The sequence below is a fragment of the Lynx canadensis genome, chromosome D3 (genome assembly GCF_007474595.2).
Source record: "Lynx canadensis isolate LIC74 chromosome D3, mLynCan4.pri.v2, whole genome shotgun sequence".
NCBI classification, from domain to species: Eukaryota; Metazoa; Chordata; class Mammalia; order Carnivora; family Felidae; genus Lynx; species Lynx canadensis.
The window spans coordinates 67,707,318-67,731,962 of record NC_044314.2 but is presented as its reverse complement, the minus strand read 5'-3'; the positions used below and the strand labels follow the sequence as shown (position 1 = coordinate 67,731,962).

Sequence of the window (24,645 nt, the reverse complement as noted above, 5' to 3'; positions counted from 1 at the left end):
AGCGTGGTGTGACTGGAACAGTGACTGGAACAGAGCGATGGAGGAGAGGGGAAGGGAAAATGGCAGATGTCCACGGAGGGCTTGCTGGGTCCCAGGCATAAGAGAGATAGCCGAGAACAAGACAGAGGGGCGCCCTGCACTCTCATCGATCGTACAGGATAGTTGGGGGACGGAGGAGAAGCCAGGGAAGAAGCAAACATTCCAGAGCCTAGAGAGGCCCCTGAAGGAAATAACCAGGAGGTCAGGGTGGGTCAGAGGGGCTGCAGAGGGGACAGCTTCAGACAGGGGTCCAGAAGGTCTCTGAGGAGGACAAGGCACAAAGGCGAGGGAGGAAGATGTAGAAATCTCTTGCACACCTCAGCTCATCCGTCCTCACACGAGCCCCCTGAGGTGGTGTTACCATTATTACCCTTTTACAGACGGGGGAAGTGACTTTGCACAAGTCACACACGTTGCAGTTTAGCGGTGGAGCCAGGATCCAGCCCAAATCTCTGGGGTCCAAAGCCTGGGTGAGCTTTTAAGAGCTCTGCGTCCCGTTTTCCTGTGGATCTGAGAGAGGGTCTCCCTCCACCCCACAAAACCACTCCCAAGCCCTGGGGCCGTTCCCTGAACACAGGGGCCACCTTTGGAGCCCAGACAAGGGATGGGGGTCTGCCTGGCCTCTGGGGAGAGGACTCCCAGGCTCAGCCCTGTCTCTGCTCTCAGGTGCCTACAGGGCCCCGGAAGCCACCTGGCCTCTCTGAGGCCTCACTGACCCTGCCATAGGTGGGAGGTAGGAGAACCCACAGTCCCAGGCTCCACAAATAACCGTTCCCTCTGCCCCTCCGTCCTTGTCCACCAGCTGGCCAAGGGGCAGAAGTATTTTAGAGAACACAGATGACCCTGGGACCACAGAGGTAATCACTGCCAGGAGTCAGGCAAGCACTAGGACCCTGCAGGGCGAGGGCAGTCCAGGGTTGCATCCTGCCCGTCCTGGGCCCTCACTCGGCACTTTTGTTTTCACAGACCCCTTCTGCTATTATATATATTTACATGATTGTATTCATGGCTATGTTGGTACAAGGGCAAATAGTATTAATAATATATAAGCACACTGTATCAGTTTTCTGTGGCTACCATAACAAAGTACCATAGCTGGGGGGTTTAAACAACGGACATGTGTTTTTCTCAAAGTCCTGGAGCTGGAAGTCCAAGGTCAAGGTGTGGGCAGGGCTGTTTCCCCTGAGGCCTCTCTCCTGGGCTTGTAGCCGGCCATCTTTGCTCTGTGCACATCTGAGTCCTAATCTCTTCTTGTCGGGCCACCAGCCATATGAAATTAGGACCCACAGCAATGACCCCAGTTAACCCTAATGACCGTTTTAAAAACCTTCTCCCTAAATACAGCAAATACAGCACATTCGGAACTCCTGGAAGCTAGGACTTCAACACGTGAATGTGCGGTGGGATACAAGTCAGCTCATAACTTACAGGCATACAGGGCCTCCTGGGAGGCTCAGTTGGTTGGGCATCCAACTTTAGCTCAGGTCATGATCTCATGGTTTGTGAGTTCGAGCCCTGCGTCAGGCTCTGTGCTGACAGCTCAGAGCCTGGAGCCTGCTTGAGATTCTGTGTCTCTCTCTCTGTCCTTCCTCCACTCATGCTCTCTGTCTCTGTCTCTCTCTCTCTCTCAAAAATAAATAAACGGTAAAAAAAAAAAATGTTTAAACATACATACAAATATATGTATAACCTATTTTGAAATGTTTATTTTTGAGAGAGAGAGCGGGGGAGGGGTAGAGAGAGAAGGAGACATAGGATTTGAAGCAGGCTGTGCGCTGAAGGCTGAGAACCCGACGCGGGGCCCAAACTCACGAACTGTGAGATCATGACCTGAGCCGAAGTTGGACGCTTAACTGACTAAGCCACACAGGCGTCCCCACATATATCATATAGTTCATTTTTTTTCTTCTGCCTTTAACAGAAATTAAAACATCTGCATGGGCCCCTAAAAGCACCGTGTCTGGGGAAGCTGACCGGGCTGGTCACTGAGGAGCTAAATCCTCTGGGACTAATTTGGGTCCTGATGCTCCGAGCTTGGGCCAGGGAGGGCTGCCGGAGCCATCACATGCCGCTGCTGCTTCTGCTCAGAAAATCTTGTCCCAATGGTGAGTACAGGAACGTTCCGTGAATGTCCGGGACAGAGGCCTCAGCTGGTCCCCGTGGGGCAGGCTTCTGCCATCGCCAGCCCAGCGGATGACAGCGATGAGAGCTGTCATAATGTCTTTCTCCAAATGTCCTCCCAATTTCCTGTAAACTACTCCAGGTGGGCGTCCACCCCAAACATTCCATCGAAATGGCACGGGTCTCCGTTGCCAGGGACCTCCATGTGGCCACATCGATGGCCACTCCTCAGCCACACCTCACCTGACCTCTCAGATGAGGTCAGCACCCTCCCTCCTGCGGTGGCGTCCAGAGTGCCACATTCTCCCGGCTTCCTTCCTACCTCCCTGGCCACCCCTCCCGTTGCATTTGCCGGTGACTGGCCTTGACCCTGGGCCTTGACATTGGCATGTCCCGGGGTTGAATCCTCTGCCATCTTCTCTGCCAGCCTGGATTCCCTTGGCGATCGGACCCAGAAGCGTGGTCCTCAGTCTTCTTACACATTTACTCGCTTCTTCATCCTCTGCTAGAATGTCAGCCCCATGGCGGCGGAGACATTTGTCTTGTTCAGGGATGGGTCTCCCAGCCTAGGACATGGCTGCCACGTAGGAGGTGCTCCATAAATGTTGTTGAAGGAATGAGCCCCGGTCCCTCCCGCCATGCCAGCGGGAACTGTAAGATCTCAAAGCGGATCTGCCTTTGTAAAAGCCTGAGGGCATCCAGGTGGAGGGGGGCGTGTCGCAAGAGATTTTGATCCGGACAGAGAGCATTTGCCATCTGCCTTCTGACACTCACGCTCTGGGCGATCTTAGACACCTCTACCAGCATCTATCTGGAGCTGAGAGTCCTCAGCTTGGAGGGTAAGAATACCAACCACCAGATACGTGACAGATTTCTCCAACCCCTTAGAAGACGGGAGTCCCATTCTTCATCGCCATCAACAGCCCTGTCCTTGTTGATCAGTACTTGTGACCCTCGGCTGCCCGTAACAAAGCTGCTACGTCTCTGACCCAATCACTGTAGCAGAAATTCTGGTGAGAGAGAGGCAGGGGTGGCCCCTATTCTTACTGTGTGAACACCCCACCCGGGGCTATTTGAGGTCTGCTCAGAGCCGCCCTGCCGAAGCACGGACAGCCGGACTGGAACCTGGGGCTGAATGAAGCCAAGGCCCATGACCTCCGACCTCATGGTTCCTTCTGGATGTCTCCATCTCTCCTCTTGATTCTCTCTCCCCCACCAACCCAGCCCATCACCAAACGCTGTGTGTTCTGCCTGCTGAATACCTCCATAGCCTGCCCACCTTCTCTCTCACCTCCCTGGCCGCCTTCCACGAACTTTCCAGAACTTGAATCTGACCTTACCTCCTGCTGCCTAGAATCCTTCATTGGCTTCTCATAGTTCTGGGGTTGAGACTAATGTTTTGTGGGGGGGGGGGGCACAAGAGCCTCTGGCAGTCTGAGCCCAGATGACATCTCCAACCTTGTCCTGACTCCCTGGATCGCGGAAGAATTAGGTCCGCCTGACGCACACCATCAAGCGGGTCTGTCCTCCTAGGTTCACCAGATGATGTGCTTATCTGTTAGCTTGTCCACAGTCTCTACCCACGTCCTCCCTACGAGGACACAGGCCACACCAGGCTGGTGCATCGTTGCATAGCATGGTTCTCAGAACAAGGTAGCCACTCAAAGGGGCGCCTGGGTGGCTCAGTCGGTTGAGCGTCTGACTTCGGCTTGGGTCACGATCTCACGGTCTGTGAGTTCAAGGCCCGGGTCGGGCTCTGTGCCGACAGCTCAGAGCCTGGAACCTGCTTCCGATTCTGTGTCTCCCTCTCTCTCTGCCCCACTCCCCTTTGCACTCTGTCTCTCAAAATGAATAAACGTTAAAAATATTTTTAAAAAAGGTAGCCACTCAATGTATTTGTTGACTACACGGATGAATGAACACGTAAATGAATCAAAGCACACGCAGGCATGTGCACAGACATCTGTGCGCTCCGACCCCCACCCCCACCCCGCCTCATGCAGGCCTTGTCAGGGCTTTTCCTGCAGCAGACAAGGACAGATTCCAAGTCCCAGGCTGGACTCAGCACCCTTCTCCCTTCATCTTTCACCTTACTCCCTTACCTTCGGCCTCAGCCCCTTTCTTCTCAAAGGCTGCACAGAGACGCTCAAGCACCATGCTGTCACTGGAGCCCTCCACCCGGAATTCCTCATCCAAGAGCCAGAAAAGGCCCCTGGAGTCCTCAGCACCTCCAACAGCTGGTAAGCGGACCTGGCGGAAAACCCAGGATCACCGAGGAGCCCTGATCCCTGACAGAGGCCAGTCCTAGGCTTCTCTTCCTACCTACAGGAGTCGGGGGATCTGAGTCCCAGGCATCATGGCTCAGACGTGCTGGCCCGGAGCCATGATCCCTCCCACCCCCAGATGCTCAGTGTGGGAACCTCAAACCTTAACAAGCTCTCAGTTTCAGGAGGTACATTCCGGCCTCTGTCCTCACTTCCTGTGTGACCTTGGGTAACTTACTGCACCACTCTGAGCCTCATTTCCTTTTATGGAAACTAGAGACTGGCAATACCTTCCTCAGAGGGCTGCAGTGAGGAATTAACAGGGGAGAGCACTCTGTAAATTACACATTCCAGAGGCAAACAGGCAGCTGGGTGTATTTGTGCACAGCCACACATCAAAGGATTAATCCCATCCATATCGCTTTCTCTTAGAAGTCTGCGTTTTTTTAAACTAAACTCTTAAGAGGGGGAGGGGAGCGCCCAGAGAATGTTCTAGAGGAGAAGGTGAACTTGGTTTCATAGCACAGCACGGAATTTTAAATCGAGCCACGAGCTTCAGAAGCCGTCTAGGTAACTCTGAAGTTTTGTTCACAGTGACAGAGAGAGACCTGGAGAGTCTAAGCTGCTTATCTGAGGGCCCACAGTGAGTGGACACCACCGAAATGGCCCCAAGTGCTTATGGTGGAAATGTGACACGTGCGGTGACCAGATGTCCTCTGGTGACTGGGACTGCGGCACCTCCCAGGACATGAGCATTTCAGCGCTGAAGCAGAAAACCAGGATGGTTGGGTGCCCCACCCTCCCCGCTCGGAGGGCCAGAGAGGAGAAGGGACACACACCCAGGGTCACACGGAGAGGCACCGGGGCAGAACCAGAGCTGGATCCCAGCTATCCCAAGCCTTCACCTCGCCTTTCTTTATGGGGGTTGAAAGTGACAGCCAGCCCATCCTCAGCTGGGAAGGTAGCTATTCCCAGCCGCTGTACAGGTGTCCAGGGGACCCCACCACCCCTCCCTCCTCACCCTGCCTGGGTCGTCCCTCCAGGCCAGGAAGCATGAAAGCGAAGGGGGATCAGCCCAAGAGGGGCCAACAGGAAGCATAAACAGGCAATGGCCGGTAGGGCTCACGGACAAGGCAGCTTTGCGGGGACAGGTGCAGGCCACTATGAGCCAAGAAAAGGCTTGGAACCCACCCAGGGCCGGCAGGAGACAAAGAATGAGAAAAGTGGCCGCCTGTGGTATCACCCGGCAGGAGAAACATGTGACCTGCAGGCCACCTCGCATGCACCCAGCAGCCTGCCAGCCACTTTAGATGCCGGATCTCATCAACATTCACAGCCGCCCCAGGGGAGACCACCGTTCCCATTTTGGAGATGAGAAAACTGAGCCCAGAGAGGCGATGGGACATGATCAAGGTCACCGGGATCGGCCCCGAATCTGGCAAGTTGAGTGAAATGGCCCAGGGCAGTTCTGAGAGGGGGTTGAGCAGAGGTATGCGGGTCTGGGGCCAGCCACGCGGGCTCTTGGGATAGGAGAGAAAAGTGAAGACTCAGGTATCCCCCAAACTGAAGGCCATTGATGCCTGGACCCACCATTGCCCCCACTCTCATCCCCCAGTGACCCCTATTCTTCCTGTGTCTGCTGGACTTTGCACTTGAGTCTGAGCTCCTGACCTTTCCAGACGAGCATCCATCCACTGGGCACTGGACCTGAGCCCCGCTCAGCTTAGCACCGAGCACAGACTCAGACATCAAGTAGAGGGGTGGTCCTCAACCTGAGGGGATTTGAAGATTCGTTGCCCCGGGGCCACACCCTCGGATCAGTCTGGGAGTGGGTCACCAGCTTCAGTGTCTTTAACAACCCCTGGGCCATTCCAGGGACAGACAGCATTGAGAACCAGTGGCTTCAAGACTCGAATCATCTGGTATTTCAATTAAAACCTCCGTGGCATCTCAGAGCCTCAGTCAGCTGGGCCCCGCGTTACCTGGGAAAGATTCTGGTCCACGACAGCCACCGTGGTCCCTGGGGAAGGCTCCGGGAGGTCAAAGGGCACGGGAATACCTTCCTGCAAAGTCACAAAAGTTCAACATTAGTTCCTTCCGTGAGCTGACCGGGGTGGAAAACTTCTAGAGGAGAAAAGAGAAGTGAAGGCTTTTGCCTTTCCTTAACTTTTTTCTTATTATCATTTTTAAAATAGTTTTTCAAAGTAATCTCTACACCCAACATGGGGCTTGAACTCACAACCCCGAGATCAAGAGTCACATGCTCCACTGACCAGGCAAGCCAGGCTCCTTCCTATTATCGTTTTTTTAATTGTGGTAAAATACACACGGCATAAAAATCTACCTTTTTAAGTGCAGAGCTAGAGGCATTAAGTAGACTCACGTGTTGTGCAACCGTCACGACCCCCCACCTCCTGAACTTTGTCATCTTGCAAGACAGAAACTCTGTCCCCAATAAACACAGGCTCCCTGTCCCCCCTCCTCCGCCGCCAGCCCCTGGCAACCACTGTTCCACTTTCTGTCTCTAGGAATTTGACTTCTCGTGAGCATCTCACATGAGTGGAGTCATACGGGATCTGTCCCTTGGTGACTGGCTTATTTTGCACTCAGTATAATGTCCTCAGGGTTCATCCACGTTGCAATGGATCAGAACTTCCTTCCTTTCTATGGTTGAATAACGGCCTATTGTGTGGACACTTATTTACACAGGAATTCACCATCCACTGACGGACACGTGGGTTGCTTCTAACTTTTAGCCATTACGAATAATGCTGCTGTGCACATGGGTGCAAATATCTCTTCGAGACCTTGCTTTCAATTCTTTGGGGGTAGATACCCAGAGGGAGAATCGCTGGGTCACATGGTAATTCTATTTTTTTTTTTTTTAATTTTTTCCAAAACCAGCGTCCTGTTTTTCACAACAGCTGCACCGTTTTAGATTCTCACCAGCAACACACAGTTTCCCATTTCTCCACATCTTCACCGACATTTGCTGTGTTCTGTTTTTGGTTTCGTTTATGTTTTGATAGTAACCACACTACTGGGTATTAAGTGATATCTCAATGTTTTGCTTTGCACTTCCCTAAATTTCATGGGCTTATTGGCCATTTGTATATCTTTTTTGGAAAAGTATCCATTCAAATCCTTTGCCCTTTTTTCAAGCAGGTCGTCCGTATGTGCCTCTCAACACCCCATAGCCTTTGTATGAGAAGAAGGGTTGGAAACCGACATTCCAATAACATCCTGACCTTGTTCATCCTGGCGGGCTGTCAGCAATCGTGGTGACAGCTTTATCAGGAGCCGGTCATTCAATCCAAACTTTTCTAGGATTTACCGAGTAGCTAATGAGCGCTGGGCTGAACACTGGGTGCCCGAGGGAGCAAGCCTAAACTACGGCTAATGACAGTCGCCATACAAAAGTCACCAGAAATGTGCGGGCACGGCTATGCACCACGATGTTCATCGCAGTGCTGTTTACAATAGCTTAATCATGGAAAACAGCCAGACGTGCAAAGGAGGGTGGAGACAGAATTGGACGTAACCACTGAAATGCATGATTACTAAAAGCTGCACGTGGAAGGAAGACACGTGAATAGCATGATGGTGGGCGGAAACCACCCTATACATCCTGTATAGGGAAGGATCAGAAATCTGCAGAGAAGACGATAAATGGAAAATAAGCGGTATAAAATACAGACAGCAGTCACAATGGTCGCCTGTGGCCGGTGGGGCTAAAGGAGATTAGGTTTTCTGCTTATGGACACTTCTATGCGCTTTCCAGTTTTTGAATAAAGAACACGTATTGCTTTGATCATCAGAAATAACTTGAGATATTGTGGGAGCCGCTGTCATGTACTGAATACCTAATACAGCCTGGACGTTTTCTATCCTACTTCATAAGATACTCAAAGCAGCCCTTTCAGGCGGTGTGGTAAAAATCATTTTAAAAATAGCCCCTGTTGTCTCCCCTTCTGTGCCTCTCTCTCTTGCAATTTCTGCCATCAAGAAGGGGAACCTATTTCCCCACCCCTTGAGTCAGGGCTTAGCCTCGGACCCGCCGTGACCAACTGAATACATAAGGGACATTGCCAGGTCCAAGTTGAGGACTCAAGGGGCCCAGCACATGCCTGCTCATCTCTTGGAACCCTGCCCAGTGCCATGAGAGCAGCCTGGGCTAGCCTGCCGGAGGATAGGACATTCCATTCCTGGCTCACAGAGGAGTGATCCCAGCCAAGGCCTGCCCGGATCAGCTCACGGCCATCTGACCCCCAGACACAGGAAAGCACCGGCCAGGACCATCAGAGCCACCCACCCACCCTGCATCTGCCCACAGACACAGGAGCTGGCTCAGCCAAGACCAGAGAACTGCCCAGGCAATCCAGAGACTTGTAGGCAATAACAAGAGGTAATTTCTTAAAGCCACTAGATTCTGGGGGCACTTTATTACGTAGCATTATTGTGGCAGTTGATAACTGATACAGGAATCATTTCTATTTTACATGTGACAGAACCAAGGATCAGAGAGGGCACGTGCCTCTCCTAAGGCCACACAGCCAATAAGTGACAGAGTTAGAGTCAGATGCCAGGGCTTATCATCAGCGTCACATATTTGAGATTTATCCATGCTGATGCTTTCATGTTCATTGCTGTCCAGGCTCCAGCCAAAAACAACAAAAAACAAAAATCAACCAAAAGCAAAACAACAAAAAACAAACCATAATTTCAACACCCATTATCCTACTGATACGCAAGATGATCATTTCTAACATTTTGCCACTAGCACTTGCTGGAGTCAACGCGGTCCCCTTCAGGGAGGAAGGAGGGGGTGGATAGGCCGGGGGCATCCTGGGTGTTGGCAGTGTTCCTCTTTTGCCTTGGGCGGCACATGCATGACTATGTTCATTGGGATAAATTCACTGAGCTGGACTCCCCTGCTTTATGCATTTTCTGTGTGAATGTTATATTTCAATTTAAGCTGCTTTTTTTAAAAAAAAAATCAAGAAGAGAAGGGCTGGCAAGGAAAGTACCTGTACATGTTTCCTGGTTCATGCCCCTAGAGAAGTGCACCTTGGGCTTTGTTAGCTATTACCACGCTGGGATCCAAAGGGCTGTGTGTCTCCTTACGTCCAGTGTTTTCACCCACCCACTGAACACAAAGGGCTTTCCACCGGGAAGATGCAAGAGGAACAGGTCATGGCAATGAAGGGACAGCCAGGGGAGCAAGGCCTGGGGAGCCCCGAGTTCCCTGGTGTCTGTGGACGGGAGGGCATGGGGGGCCGTGCATGGAGATGGGGAGGCAGCAGAGGCCCCGGGGAGCCGGGGTCCAGAGTTAGGGCTTTGTTCGGTGGCGGGCCAAACAGGATGAAACCGGGGGTTACCGAAGGACCAGACCATTCCCCCGCCCAGCCCCGGCTGGCCTCATACCCGCCGCTAAGCCCCGCGGAAGGCCTGTCACACCTGTCGGTATCGCTCCAGCGCAGAGACGAAGGTCCGCTGGTGGAAAAGCAGCTGTAATCGCTCATGGGCGTAATTGCGGCACAGCTCCTCGAAGGTGGCCGCCCGGTCCTTGCACTGGTGCCGCGGGTTCTGAAAGCCCGGGGGGTCCACCACCATGATGGAGGCCATGGAGAGGTGGCAGGAAGAGAAGGACCTGGGGAGAGAGGGGCGAGGCCCCGAGGCCACATGGAACCTTCCGGCCCTGCTGGTCCAAGTCTCTCCCACTCCCCCCATCACAAACGTGGAGAAACTGAGGCAGCATGCTGGGTGGATATGGGCATCCAGCCGATCTAGCGCCAAAACGAGTCTCACTACCGATTCCAGGGTGTGTGACCTGAGGCAGGTTAATTAACCTCTCTGAGCTAAGGTTTCCCCAACTCTTAAATGACAGTAGGATGAATAAGATGATCCCAGGGGATACAGTAAGGATCAAGGGAGTCAGGAGCACCTGGGTGGCTCAGTCGGGTGAGCGTCCAACTTCAGCTCAGGTCATGATCTTGCAGTTGGTGAGTTCGAGCCCCGTGTCGGGCTCTGTGCCGACAGCTCAGAGCCTGGAGCCTGCTTCGGATTCTGTGTCTCCCCCTCTCTCCGCCCCTCCCCCACTCATGCTCTGTCTCCGTCTCTCAAAAATGAATAAACATTTTTTAAAAATTTTAAAAACAAGCCCTTTCAAAGGGGTGCCTGGGTGCTCGCTCATTCGGTTGAGTGGCCGACCGGCTCAGGTCATGATCTCACGGTTTGTGAGTTCGATTCCCTCATCATGCTCACTGCTGTCATCACAGAGCCTGCTTCCGATCCTCTGTCTGTCTGTCTCTGTCTCTCTCTCTCTGTCCCTCCCCTGCTTGCTCTGTCTCTCTCTCTCAAAATAAATGAATTTTAAAAGCTTAAAAAATATATTTTAAATGTCACAAGGCAAGGGAACCAATTAGCGCAGGCCCTTGTCCTGACTTAGCAGGTCCCCCCAAATTGTTGATTTTTATTGCTGGTATCTTACGATCACCATTAGTAAGAATTGCTTAAATACATTCTTTCTTTTAATCCTCGCAATGACCCTGGGGGACAGAGCTATTTCGCAGGTGCAGAGGGGAGGTCTGAGAGATGAACAGCTATGCCTTGGGTGGCCAAGGTGGAATTTAAACCCAGCACTGCCCGGCTCAAAAACTCACTCTTCTCTTGCTAAGAAACAAACAAAACAAACAAAAAACAAACAAAACAAACAAAAAACAAACAAACAAAAACTGCTAAAGCGCCCCCTGCTTGGGCTCATCTGTGTGCCTGCAAAGAGGCCGCTGTTACCTGTTGATGAGTGAGACCACAGCCGCAAAGAGCTCTTGGTACAGGCCTGAGGCCATCCCCTCCACACACTCCACGCCCGTCATCTTGAGCCCTGGAGTGGAAAAGAGGGAAAGGCAGACATCCGTGGTCAGGACCTTGCCTGGGGCCAAGCACCACCCTCCACAGGCATCACTGCTGGCCTTCGAGAACCCCTACTCCACTCACATACCTCCCTCCACTGCCGAAATTGTGTACCCACACTCTTAGGACTAAGTCCAAGTGTCTTATCGGGACTTACGGGGTTCTGAGTAACCTGCCCTACGTCTTCTCCAACGAGCGCTCCTTCTCATTGCTTGGGGTCAACCCAGTGTCACCTCCCAGGGCAGCCTACCTTGACCACCACTGTGTTAAGCCAATTCTCAGGCAATCTACCCCCTCAAAAGAACTGTTAGTATTCAAGACAGTATTGGTAGCCACAGGTTCTTAGGCTGCACAGTGGACATATCTGTCTGCTGGTCATCGTGTCCATCCATTTATTTGTCTGGGCTCTAGGCTTTTCTCATCTTGCACGAATGAAACTGTATACCCTTCACTCATTCTCTCCCATTTCCCCTCCCCCCAGCCCCCGGGTAACCCCCACCCTATTCTCTGCTTCTATGAGTGTGACTGTGTTAGATTCCACCTATAATTGGGAACGTGAAGTGTATCATTCAGTTGTAAAAAAAGGAAATCCAGTCACTCACTACAACACGGATGAACCCAGAGGACATTATGCTATGTGAAATAGGCCAGACACAGAAGGACAAAGGTACCCTGCTCTTAGAGCACTGAGCTCAGTATATCTTTACTGTGTAGTTATTTTATTAACAACCTCCCCCCATGTCCATGCCCGGCAGCAGGCCGGGAGTGACCCGAGGAAGGGGACCGTCTCTGGGTGTCTTGGCTCCCAGATCCACAGTGCCTGACACATAGTAGGCACTCAGTAAATTTTTGTTGTTCCCTCTTTCTGGAGGGAACTTTGGCAATCCTGTGGCAGAGGCCATAAAATGTTCGTACACTTGGACTTAATAATTTCACTCCTGGGCTTTTAATCCTAATGAAATATTCAGAGGAACAAAGATCTCTGGGTACATATGTTCTCCTGATTGTTGATTACATTGGATGAAAATCGCTTTTTTGAAGCAACTTGGATATCCAACAATAGCAAATGGGGTTAGATAATTTGTAGTCTGTGCAAAGGAGTGCTTGAAGTCAGGCAGAGATGAATTTGGAGAGAGATGGAAAAGTGCCTACTTGTGATGTTAGGAGGAATGAAAAGGCTTAGCAAACTATTAATACAGTCACTGTCTCAATTTTGTTTAAACACACACACACACACACACACACACACACACACACCATACACACGTCCCATTAAAATAGCTAGCCCTGATTAGGGTGCCTTGAACGAAGCAGAGTGAGAATTTGCGACGGGAGGGTCAGATTGTAAATCCTGACCCTCAGGTTTCGGGTCCATCCGCAGAATCGGAAACACGATTTTCAAATCTGCACTGTGCCTGGAGATACAATTCTGTTTGTACATTCCAGGCAGCCCCAGTGCAGCCCCAAGGCACTTCCCAACCCTCCTGCAGCTCCACTCCCAACCTGGGCTGTTGCTAGGCAACCCACAGCCTCTCCACATCTCTCCAAAGCTTGCTGGTCTCCTGTCTGCTTCACATCTACCCTTGATACCTTGGCCTGAGATGTAATTAGCGCTGATGTCGGAATGTGTGTGCACATATGCTTATGTGTCTGTGCACACTGGTGTGCTTCCTGCGTGCCTGTGCGTGTGTGTGGTGAATGTCTGTGCACCTGTGCATGTGCATGTGTAGTGTGAGTCTGTGGACCTTTGGTGTGTGTGTGCACGTGCATGTGTGTGACTGTGGGGCGCGCGTGTGTGTTTCAGAGAGGAGGAGTGACCACAAGCAGACTACAGCTCACACCTGGACCCAGAAGCAGACAAAAGGCTAGTGGCATCCAGGTGACATTAGTCATCAAGCGGAAGTCCTTAGAGGTGCGGCAGCTCCGAGGATCTGAGGGGCCTCGAAGAGATGGGTCCCCATACCACAATTCGAAACAGTGCTACCCACTGATGCCGGACTCTGCAGTCTCTGAGACAACCACTCTTAGTTCTCAGAGACTCCTGGGGTTCCAGGAGGTCCCTCTGTCCTCACACTCTGCAGCCAAAGCATCTGGCTGGTGGAGGCTGCAGATCTGGGACCCAGCCGATCACACTCCAGCAGGTGCCATACAAAGCCCTTCTGCTTCCCCCCACCCCCCACATCAGTCCGAGGCACCTCTGCTCCTCCAACCACTCAGGCCAAAATCCTAGAAGCCACCCCAATCCCTTGCTTCACTAGGGCCCATGTTATCATCTCTATTTGTACAAGAGTAGACCTTGAACATATCTACCGCTGCCTCCCTTGTGCAACCACCATCATCTCACTAAGTGACTGTGTAAGTTCCTGTGTGTCCTCCCTTCTCCCACCCATTCCCCTGTCTCCCCCCCACCACCGGCTGAGCCATTTGAAGGACAAGTCACATCATGGCATTCCCTGCCTGTGCCCCTGCAAGGCTTCTCATGGGCCTGAGCGTAAAAACAAAAAACAAAAAATAGAGTCTTAATATGAGCTGACCACCTCCCACCCCAGCTCTTCAGCCTCATCTACTATTCTCCCAGTCCCTTTTGCCATCCCGGCCTTATTTTGGTTCCTCACACTGGAAGGCCAGGCTTCCCCCGACAGGTAGGGGCTCAACAAATGTAATAGCCAATGGAAAAGTGTTGGTCCCTTGGCAGAGCTCATAGCATCCCCCCTCCATAGCCCAGGGCGTCCTGCTGGGTTGCAGCAGAGACTTCAGGACCCTGGACAGCGCTACTTGGCCTGAAGCACCTTGCAGGTGGGACCCATGTCCACTTCCGCCCACAAGGGCTTCCCTTGCACCTGGAAGATCTGCATATAGTGTGTCCTGATGAGCAGGTGAACGTGTGTTGTAGTGTCCCCAGGGGCTGGCCCACCCAGAGAGGCAGCAGTGCGGCACCTGAGCTGGTCTCCTCGCCCTCAGGTCTCCGTCGGCCCGGCCCAGATGTCACTTGCTCGATGATCTGTCGCAAGTGGTGCTTGAAGGTGGCCGTGTTCAGCTCCTCATACTCGCAGCCCAGGGCCTCCGCTGCGTGGTTTGCCCACTCAAACCGCATGAACTGCTTCCGGCCGACTGCAAGAGGGACAAAGCAGAAGGACAGTGGTGAACTCCTGGGCATGGAGTGTGTGGGCTCCCAAGAGGACCTCGGGGATCTTGCCACCTCCCACCCTCTGGGCCACCCGCCCTCAGCGGGGAACCCCAACAACCGCCCCAGGCAGGGGTCAGGTTTCCCAAGACATATGCTTTTCCTGCTTCCTTGCATTTGCATTGTTCACTTTTTCAAAGCAATTACAATGATCATGTAGACATTCTAAATGTGGAATTGGGGAATTGATAGTAAAAAAAAGTATGAGTTGTCCACCCATGTATCCACTTACCTATCCATCCACCCACCCACTGCCCCCTGCCACCCACCTACCCATCCATTCAACTACCCACCCAGCCACACATCCGACCACCTGACTACCCACCCATTTATTCAAAACACACGTATTGAGCTCCTACTACGTGACAGGCACTGTGTCTGCCACAGAGAAATCAATGATGGGCAAGACAGACAAGGTGCCTGTCCTCATGGAGCCTACAATCTATTGGAATTAGAAAATAAACAAGAAAACAAATACATGAACAAGATAACTTCAGGTGATAGAATTATAAAGTGACTCCCCTTTAAGGAGAAAATAAAGCCAAGAGATGAGATCAAGAGAAACTAAGAGCATCCCTGTGGATCCATAGTGGTCAGAGAGGGCTCTGTCTGAGGATGTGATGTCTGAGCTGGGTTATAAAAGGTGAGAAGGAGGTGGCTTCCTAAAGAAGTAGGAAAGAGCTTTAGAGAGGGGAGGAGGCGACTGTGCAAAGGTCCTGAGGCAGAAATAAGCATAGTGTATTAGAGAAATGCCAAGAAGGCCAGGTGGCTGGAAGGTAAGGGGGGGGGGAGGGGGATGAGGAGAAGCCAAAAAAGGTTGAAGGAGCAATGGGGAACCACACTATGACCTATTATAAGGCCATTTAGGATCAACAAAGACGGTACAACACAAACAATGTTTACAGCCAAACATTAAGTAAAAAGCAAATTAGAGAACTATACCAGAGTATGATGTCAACTGTGTAAATCATTCTAAAGTGCTGTAAAAAAAACAACAATAGTAAAAAGCAGGGCGCCTGGGTGGCTCAGTCAGTGAGCGTCCGACTTCGGCTCAGGTCACGATCTCGCAGTTTGCGAGTTCGAGCCCCACGTCGGACTCTGTGCTGACAACGCGGAGTCTGCTTCTGATTCTATGTCTCCCTCTCTCTCTCTCTCTCTGCCCCTCCCCCGCTTGTGTCCTGTCTCTCTCTCTCAAAAAATAAATAAAAACATTTTAAAAATAGTAAAAAGGAAATATGTCCAAATATTAACAGTCATAGCTGGGTAAGGGGATTTTGTATTTTCTAAATTTTCTATGGTGCTTGTGTACTAATTTTATAATCCGAATAAAAAATTAATGGCTGATGAAAACAAATACGAGTGCCATCCTTAAATAATTTCTTCCATTACTTATCTTCCCATAAATGTTTCCTTCTTTGAAATAAAAAACACAGCTGCCTTAGGTTTCTCAATCCATCAGAAAGAGATCACAGGGCTTCAAGAAGACGTCTTGAAGAATCAGTCTGGTGGAAATTCGGAAAAAGATTTTATGTGATACTTGGGTGCCACCCAAGGGAAGGAGCCCTGCCCCCAGGTCACCGAGGGGCCACAATAGCCCCTGCTCATTGGCATCCTCCTCCATGCCAGTTACTCAGCACTGATCATCACAAGAGAATATTCCCATTTTACAGATGAAAAAGCTGATTCAGAGAAGCCACCAGAAATCAGATGGACACTAAATACAAGAACTACCATTTCACCAAAATCAGTCCCTCAGATATCCACTTTTAAGAAATTTGCCGTATCCTTGGGACCCTAGGTGAGACTTTCCTTAACACGGACTCATTTATCTTTTTCACTTAACTAAATTTGTTGTGAGGAGAAATATTACAGCCTCGTCTTAAATGAAAACCCACTTGTTGGAGGAGGCCATCGAGAGGACGTGACCGCCCATTGACCCTGGAGCTGGCCCTGGGCTCCTCACCCCCCTCCCCTCTCTGTGAAACGTACATTCTGCCCACGTTCCCATAGCGGGCGGGGGAGCTGTCTTCAAGGACTTAGCCTTGAGTGAGTAAGGTGTTGTTTAGACCATCTGGATTGAATATGCTGTATACACTTTTAAGATTCGGGTGGGTGGGTGCAGGGATGTACAGGGCTGGCCAGCAGAGACAAGGCTCCTATGTAAATTCCCTTGCTTATTACACCTGCTGGCTACCAATCTGGAGTGATCTGTTTCTGTCTTTGGTCTCCCTGTGCCCTGGGTGAGCTGGGGCCAGTTTGCAAACCAACACCATTATCACTTGTCACAAACAGATAGCAGAAATAAATACAATATGAGCACAAAAGTATCAATAGATGCTAATTAGACACAGTTACCTGGGAGCCGGAGGTCTGCTCCGTGTCAAAATGGAAGATTAGTGACGGTTAGAGATTTTAAAGGCTGTTAGCCCCGAGTGAGTCTTCTTTCCCCCTGTGTTGGGGGTTGAAAGGCAATTAAATAGGAGATAATGTTCTAGGTAGGCGATGTCCTGTCTCTCTCCTGCCCTGTCAACCCTCCTCTGCCACTCTCCAAAATATTCCCCTACCTTCTGCCTGCAGTGACCTTCGGTACCTCGCTGAGTCAGGAGGGGAATCAGCCATGGCTCTTTCTGAAAAGAGGAGCAGTGAACAGGCTCGATCTGACTCTAAATCCTGCCTGACAAGGGGGATATTTCCCAGGGCCCAGTGCAGCATCTTGATGGTGGCAGCATCCAGGGGGTGGGGGTGGGGGTGGGGGGGGACACACAGGGAGCTTCGCCAGGAAAATGCGTGTTTTGCTTCCAGTTCCCTAAAGACTGGTTGGTGCACAAGATCCAACCCCATGGGTTCCCCTATATTTGTTCAGGCATGGGTGGAAGACAGAGAACTGGGGGGCACCTGAGGCAGAGACAGGAACATGGACACTGGACCAGACAGGATCTGGGTCCTTATCCCCGCTTCTGCCATTCTCAGCTGCCAGTCTTTGGGTGAGGTGCACAGCCTTTTTGAGCCTCAGTTTCCTCATCTGCAACATGGAGTCATAAAACCCCAAGCACTTCGTCACAGGGCTGCAAGGACTGGGTGAGATGGTTACACTTACGCGGGAGATACCCAACAGAGCGTCTGGCCCTGAGAAGGTGTTCAATAAATGTCTATTCCCTTCTCCCCCTGTGAAATCAAAGAGGGCACCACTCACCCGACCGGGATTGTTCCGTCCTGGTGGCTGCAGGGACTCCTCCTGCAGATCTGTCTCTGGCTTCAGGAGAGGATTTGGGGGATGGATAATGAATCGGCGCCCTTCAGATTTGGGCCACGCCCCAGAGATTCTGAGCCAACTGAGGTCATTTCTCTTCCACGGAAAGGCAGACACACATGGGCTCAGCACCTCCTACCAACCGACCCCAAAGCCAAGCACAAAGCTGTCCTCGGAATGCCACCGGGGCTGGAGATTCCCACCCAAGTGATGTTCATTTATGCGATGTTTCCTTCTCCTGAAAAGCCATCACTTACTGAACAAGGACAGCCATCAAGCATCGGCATGTGCCGGGCACTGTGCGATGTGTTTCCTCACCCTCTTCTTTGCGCTCATAAAAAGCCTCTGAGGTAATTCAAAGATGTGGAACAGACCCGGCAAGGTCTAGTTTCTGGTGCAGGGAGTGAGTGGCAGAGCGGGATTCCCGCCCTTGTGTGCGGATCGCAGAGGGCGCAGAAGCCACCTGCTGGTGTGCTCGGGCAGAGTCTGTATGGCCGCTGCTCTATCTCGATCAGAGCTGGCACCAGGAAGTGCTCAACAAACATTTGTACAGTGGGTAATTACATGGTGGAAGGAGTGGAGAGTGGAATGCACGCTTCTCGATGACGGCCAGCCCCACCTGCTTTCCCTCGCCTCTTCTCCAAGACCGGGGAGGGAGAATCTCTGTGTTCTCCTCTCCCCCACGGAACCCGCCATCTGAACCTTAGAGGCCGCCTTTTCTAACAGGGAAGATCAAATAAAAGACAACACAGAAGTGAGACGGACAGACAGGATGGAGCCAGCTCCTCGGAGGGGACTCTTTGTGGGGCGGGTTTGTGGATTTCTCCCTGCCTGTAGCCCCCTCCAAAGGGGGTCATGCGACTCAACCCAGGTGCTTTCTCCCCACCCACCAGGAAGCAAGGAGCCTGTGCCCAGAATAACGCCAAAGCCACACGCAGAGATCATCTCAGGCCTGTGCACTTGGCTGTCAGCCCTTCTGCCGGTCCCTGGGGGGACACAGGGCCCTGTGGCAGGTAGGACCGCAGTCTGGCTTCTGCACACACCATGCAGGGATCTGCTCCCTCTTCTGCAAGCGTCGCACAGGACACGTGATGCTGAGCTGTAAGCAGGAAATGCTCCCTGGTGGCCCACCTGTCACTCCTCCTCTGTCTCGCTCACCCAAGAAAAAGAAACCAGAAGACCAATGTTTGACGATATCACAAAGGCCACCTGAATATCCTAACTTCAGCCAGCAGCACGTGCCATGTACCTTCCCACGCCAGGCGCTGGACTCAGCACCAAACACCGCTGCTGCCTCACTGAATCCTCCCTGCGGCCCCAGGGGCCAACAGTAACATCACCGCTTGGCTTAGGAAAACACCGGACCTCAGAGTGGCCTTCCAAGGCCACGCGGCTGGGAAGGGGCAGAGGTAGGATTTGAATTCAGGCCTCCTGACTCCAGCACTCAATATCCTAACCATGGCGCTGGTGCAGAGGGGCCTCGCCTCACAGTGAGTCTCAGTCTGAAGTCAAGTGCCCTTAAGATTGCCCTGGAGAATCTCAAATGGCCCGTAAATGGCTTCTCCTCTTTACAAGTCCAACACAGAAGGCTTTGCCTCCAACAGAACACACACACGCGCACACACACACACACACAATGGATGGCTTGCCTCTAGCGGCCAGGACTTTTGAAAAGACGCGCACCTGTAACCCCTAGCTTTGTGTTTGCCTTGCATGTATGGCGGGATTTGCATAAATACAACGCACGTGTCATAGGAACCACCCACCCGTGGATCTGTTCTAAAGATTATTTGCAAGGACCAATTCTTCTCTTAGTCTTAGTGACAAAGGGTCCGTGCGCCTCGCCATGGCCTGAAAGGATGAACACTGAGTGTGTCTACACTGAGGGAGAGGACAGTTGTGTGACCTTGGCCGAGCTCCCAACTGCCTTGCAGGGCCTGCAGGCTGAGTGTTGTTTAAGCCTGATTTTACGGTACAAGCTGCTGAGACACAGGAGGGGATATTGCCCTGCCCTAAGTCACCCAGCATGTAAGTGGCCAAGCTAGAACTTGAGTCCAGGTCCCTGACCCCTGATTAGCGGCGGTTCTGGTACCTCCCTGCATCCCGTTTGAACATACACGTGGGCTGTATGTAGGTCAAGTCAAAAGGAAACAGGGACAGACTTCTCCTGGCAACATGGGGGTGGGGGGGACCTGCAAGGGCGCCGTCAGAGCTCCACCCCCACCCCCCGGGGGGCTTGCTGTGCTCCCTCCTGCTGAGGGCGGTCTCTCCCAGTAGCACTTGCTCAAGCCAGGGGAGCTGGAAGTGCCATGGAATTGAAATCCTCAACCCTCAACCAATGACCGAAGGTGATGCCCTCTGAGTGGGTTAACTCCGTGTGTGTGCTCTATGCTGCCCCCCAGAGGTCTCTAGCGGGATTGAGCCCCAGTTGCGCACAGAGGTAGCTGGCTTGCTAACACACCCTTCAAGGCTGCCTTCCTTCCCCACCGTACATCCTGGGATCACCTCCCACGTGAACCATCTTGCGCTTGAACGCCTGCATCAGCAGCTGTACCCACGTCAGGTGCTAAGACTCCAAGAGGGCCTTCGAGGCTGGTCACACTTAGCAAGGTTTGGTTTGCATTCCCCTTCAATTATTGAGGCCAAGAATTGGGTCTGAAAGAGACCCAAGGTTTGGTGGGCTGCTATTTCTTTGTGTCTTTGTTCCTCTGAAGCCATTTGCAACTTCCGGGGTGAGGCCCAGCTCCAGCCAGTGTGCCACCAAGGGCAGGGCTGAGTCAGAAACTCCCCATGTGGCAGAGTGGTATGGAACAGGGCAGAGCGGCCAGACAGCTGGGGGCTCAGTTCCCCCAAAGGCGTTCCTCATAGCTGTCATTCCATGTCGTTCATCAGTGTCACTGGGAAGAAATGAATCCTGTATTATATCAAGCTGATCATTGCTTGGTGAAACAAGTTTCTTAAACTGCGGGACTTCTCAGAGCCTTTAAAGTATATCTTATGAATCTCCAAGAAGAGGACATTCTGTTAGACATATTAGGCCTGAGAATACTTTTAGGAGCACCTTGCATGTCTGATGTCCCATGAGACACTAGTTTAGGAAACACTGATTTAGCAGAAAGACCCTTCAATTAACCAGGTGACCCTGGACAAATTGCCTTACCTGAATCACCTACCAAGGTCACTATGCTAGTAAGAGGCAGGTTGGGATTTGAATAGAAAGGACGAAAATGAGAGCCAGAAAAAAAGGAAGGAGCAAGGAAATGTAAACGGACTACAGTTTCTGAGAGGCTCAAATCCACCTGCAAAAGCAGGTTTTTCCCTTTATGTTGGATCCAAAAAAAGACAGAGAGAGAGAGATGAAATAATAACACAACAGCTTTCCCCTGTGCACCAGGAGTTCAATTGCTATCAATTACTGAGGCCTCCTGCATTTATTAGTAACCAAGTTACTTCTCCTTCCAACAACTTCCAACAATAGCCGTGCTGTCGCTGAATTACCAAGCATTATGTGACTTATTTATAACGCTAGTGCATCTGGGTCACATCTCCTCACACAGCGGTTCACAATCCGGAGCCCTGCGAGGAAGGATGTGACCTGCAGGGAAGAGATAAGCCTGAAAGTCTAGAGATCCTAGAAGATGAGGCAGTGTCACTCCACAGACAGGCTGCCTGGGTTCGAATCCCACCTCTCCCGCCTAAAGCCCCGTGGTGTGGGGAAGGTCTTGTCACCTCCTAGAGCCTCCATTTCCTCTTCTGTAAAGTGGGAATCTACCCCCATGAAGCGCTTGGGGAGCCTCAGTGAGGTTATCTGTGCAGATCGTTTAGTACAGGGTCCGTTCTGTGAATGTCAGCTCCTACGATTATGATCGCGCTCTGAGATTTCTGCCCTTCCAGGGGACGGATGGGTCAGAAAGAGAAACCCCGGGAACCAACTCAATTCAGGCAGCTGTGGCTTTCTGCACAGGGGTGACCAGCAAGGTTCTAGTGTTGGGACCATGGAAAAGGCAACCCTCTTACGAGCTAGAACTTCAAAGCCCTGCCTGCTTCTTATCGCTGCTACTGTATGTCCCTACTGTCCCACCTGTCCGGCTTCGGACAAAGTTGCCGTCTGCCCCAGCACCTTTCTGCGTATGCACGGTCAGTGCTCCCTGTAAGGCCTGGTCAATAAGCCATCTATAACCCAACTGGATCACAGCTCACATTGCCTAGAAGGCAATGTACAGACCACTCCCAGGGCTCTGGGGAGTATGAGCAGGTGTTTGGGGGAAAAAAAGAAGTCTCACTAGACAAATCAGTTGGGGCAGCATCAGAGTAAACCAAGGAAAATGCCCGCTTTCATGCAGGACTTCTCAGAGCCTCGAGTATACCAACGGGCATCAGGAATTTACAAGAGAAGGGGAGCCGGAGGAGGAGTCTCCCGAGCTAACTCGATCACGAGGCTGGAGGGAAAAGGCAGACATGGCATCTTTGGGGCGGTGGCAACTAGGGAAAGAAAGCGGAGGCTGGACATCCAAAGGCAGACTCGGCCTGGTGGCGAGATCTCCAGCAGGAGATGTCCCCTCTCTGAGCATCAGTTTCCAAATCCGTGAGGTGGGTGGCTCTTCTCCCAGAGGGTTGTTTGAAGGAAGGATGAGATGAGACATTGGATGTGAAGCCCGCAGAGCTGGTGATCTTTGCTGAGGAGCGGGTGGAAGGGGAGACTTGCCACATTATTCTGCTCCCTCCAGGGGACTCCAGGAGCAAGGGCTCGGGGGCAGGGCCAGCAGCAGGTGCGAGACTTGCCTGAGGCCGCACAGCTAGTGAGGCAGAAGCCAGGACTGGAGCAGCCCTGGCTGGCTCCCGGTCCGGTGCTTTTCCTACCTTCCGGCGTCCCTCAGCCTCTCACGCTGTTCCCTTTGGAGCTGCTTCCTGGGTCCCGAGGAAAGCCCAGCCAGCAGGCGGTGTCTCCTGAATGCTCACCACGCGCCTGACCCTGTGCTAAATCCACACCTGGTCTCCCCACGTGAAAAGGTCTCATTACTGTTGCCATTACTGTAGCCATGTGAAAAGGTCTCATTACTGCTTGCATTTAATGATGGCGCCCCGGACCCTACGACATAACGTGGCATAAAGAATAGGACGGAAGGCTTTAGGGGCGCCTGGGGGGGCTCAGTGGGTTGAGGGTCCAACTCCTGGGCTTAGCTCAGGTCATCATCTCACAGTTCGTGGGATCAAGCCCCGAGTCTGGCTCTGTGCCGAGAGTGCAGAGCCTGCTTGGGATTCTCTCTCTCCCTCTGTCTCTCCTCTCTCTCTCTCTCTCTCTCTCTCTCTCAAAACAAATAAACTTTAAAAAAATGAATAGGAGGGAAATCTTTAAGGATGGAACTCTACAACCCAAAACTGGGCTCCTCCCCTTCCCACGTCCATGACCTTACATAACTTACCTTACCTCTTACATCTCCCCACCTCCAGCTATAGGTTAGTAGGGGCTCTGGTGATCAAGGCTTATAGAGAGCCACGAGGGCATCTGGTCCACCCCCATTAGGTAAGCCCTTTCTGCTCTCTGAGCCTCAGTTTCCTCATCTGTAAAATGGGATAAGAAGTGGCCAAAGCTCTTAGAATAGTGCCTGGTACATAGTAAGAACTGGATAGATATCAGCTCCTGTTATCATTTATGGGAAACTGAGGCTACGAAGCTGGAAGGGGCCTTGACAGGCTACCCAGCAAGGGAGTAGCTCACCCTATGTGAAACCTGCTGGCCCGGGTTGGGGGGGGTCTCAGCCTCCCCACCCCGCCCTCCCACGGCGTGGGGCTGCCCGCGAGCGATGCCTTCTAGCGTCGGCCACTTCAGGGTTTTGTGGGCTTTTTAAAAATATAATTGTTTACATCCCAGAGCAGCCATTTCGGCTTAATGAATGAATTCAATATGCTCAGAAAACGCAGAATAAATCCTTGCCTGTGGCCCAGAATAGGCCCGGCTGCACCAGCTGTCGGGCAAGGAGCCAAGCCACCAGCTGGGGCAGGGCTGAAGATGCGGGGTCTGGGTCTACACAAAGGCAGGCGGGTGGGACGGGTCCCAGGAGGGGGACGGGCCTCGGGGATGCTGGGTCCAAGGACACTTCAGCGCAATCTCTAGGTTGTAGGGCCACGTGGCAATCTCTTCGTCAGAGCCCCGTTTCGACCCAGCATCACCTTGCAGATGGGAACACGGAGGCTTTGCTGAAACCACCATACCGTTGCTCGGGGAGGCTCCTCTCCCTGAAGCACCCTTTCCAATTTCTTCTCAGCTTTGGAGATTCAGCTCAAGGGTCCCCTAGGATGGTAGGCCCCTTGGATGGGGCTGACCACTTTGAATTCAGAGTGTCTCCTGCCTACAGTATTCTCCGGGCTTCCTCCATGCCCTGATCTGGGTCTATCTCCCTTGATCGGACTGAAACTTTGTCTTGGAAAGTAAGGATGGTGTCCCTGGGCAACCAAGGCACAGTGGAGAAGACAGGAAAGGAGGAGAGAAGGAGGAAGAGGAGGAGGGAGGGAAGAGGAAAGGAAGGGCTGAGCAAAATGAACACAGAAATGGCCCAGGAGCCCAGACACTCGGGTCTAGTCCCACCTACCCCACAGCCTTGCTGTGTGACCCTGCGCAAGGCCCTTCCCCTCTCTGATCCTCTGCCCCCACCCGGTACAAATAGGGGCTTGGGCCTGGCGCGATCTTAGTCCCTTCGAGGCAGGTGGTTCTCTGTCCTCCCCAGCCCAGGGTGTTCACAGAGCCAGGCAGGTGGGTCCAGGCTGTGAGAGACTGAACTTGCCATCTGAGGCAAGGAGAAACCATGCAGGCCCAGACTCTAGCGGGCCCGACTCGGTGACTCGTGATGTCCCCTCGTCCAGAGCCCGGAGGAGTG

At 52.2% G+C, this 24,645-nt stretch overlaps 1 protein-coding gene across 1 annotated transcript in view; it reads right to left on the bottom strand.

Moving 5' to 3' along the window:
* The window catches only part of MYO18B (myosin XVIIIB), a 259,486-nt gene that overhangs the window by 177,944 nt on the left and 56,897 nt on the right, over positions 1–24,645 (bottom strand). The window contains 5 exon segments of the mRNA XM_030336763.1: positions 4,263–4,410; positions 6,407–6,487; positions 9,882–10,074; positions 11,217–11,307; positions 14,274–14,447. Of these exon segments, the coding sequence (XP_030192623.1) occupies positions 4,263–4,410; positions 6,407–6,487; positions 9,882–10,074; positions 11,217–11,307; positions 14,274–14,447 (687 nt within the window).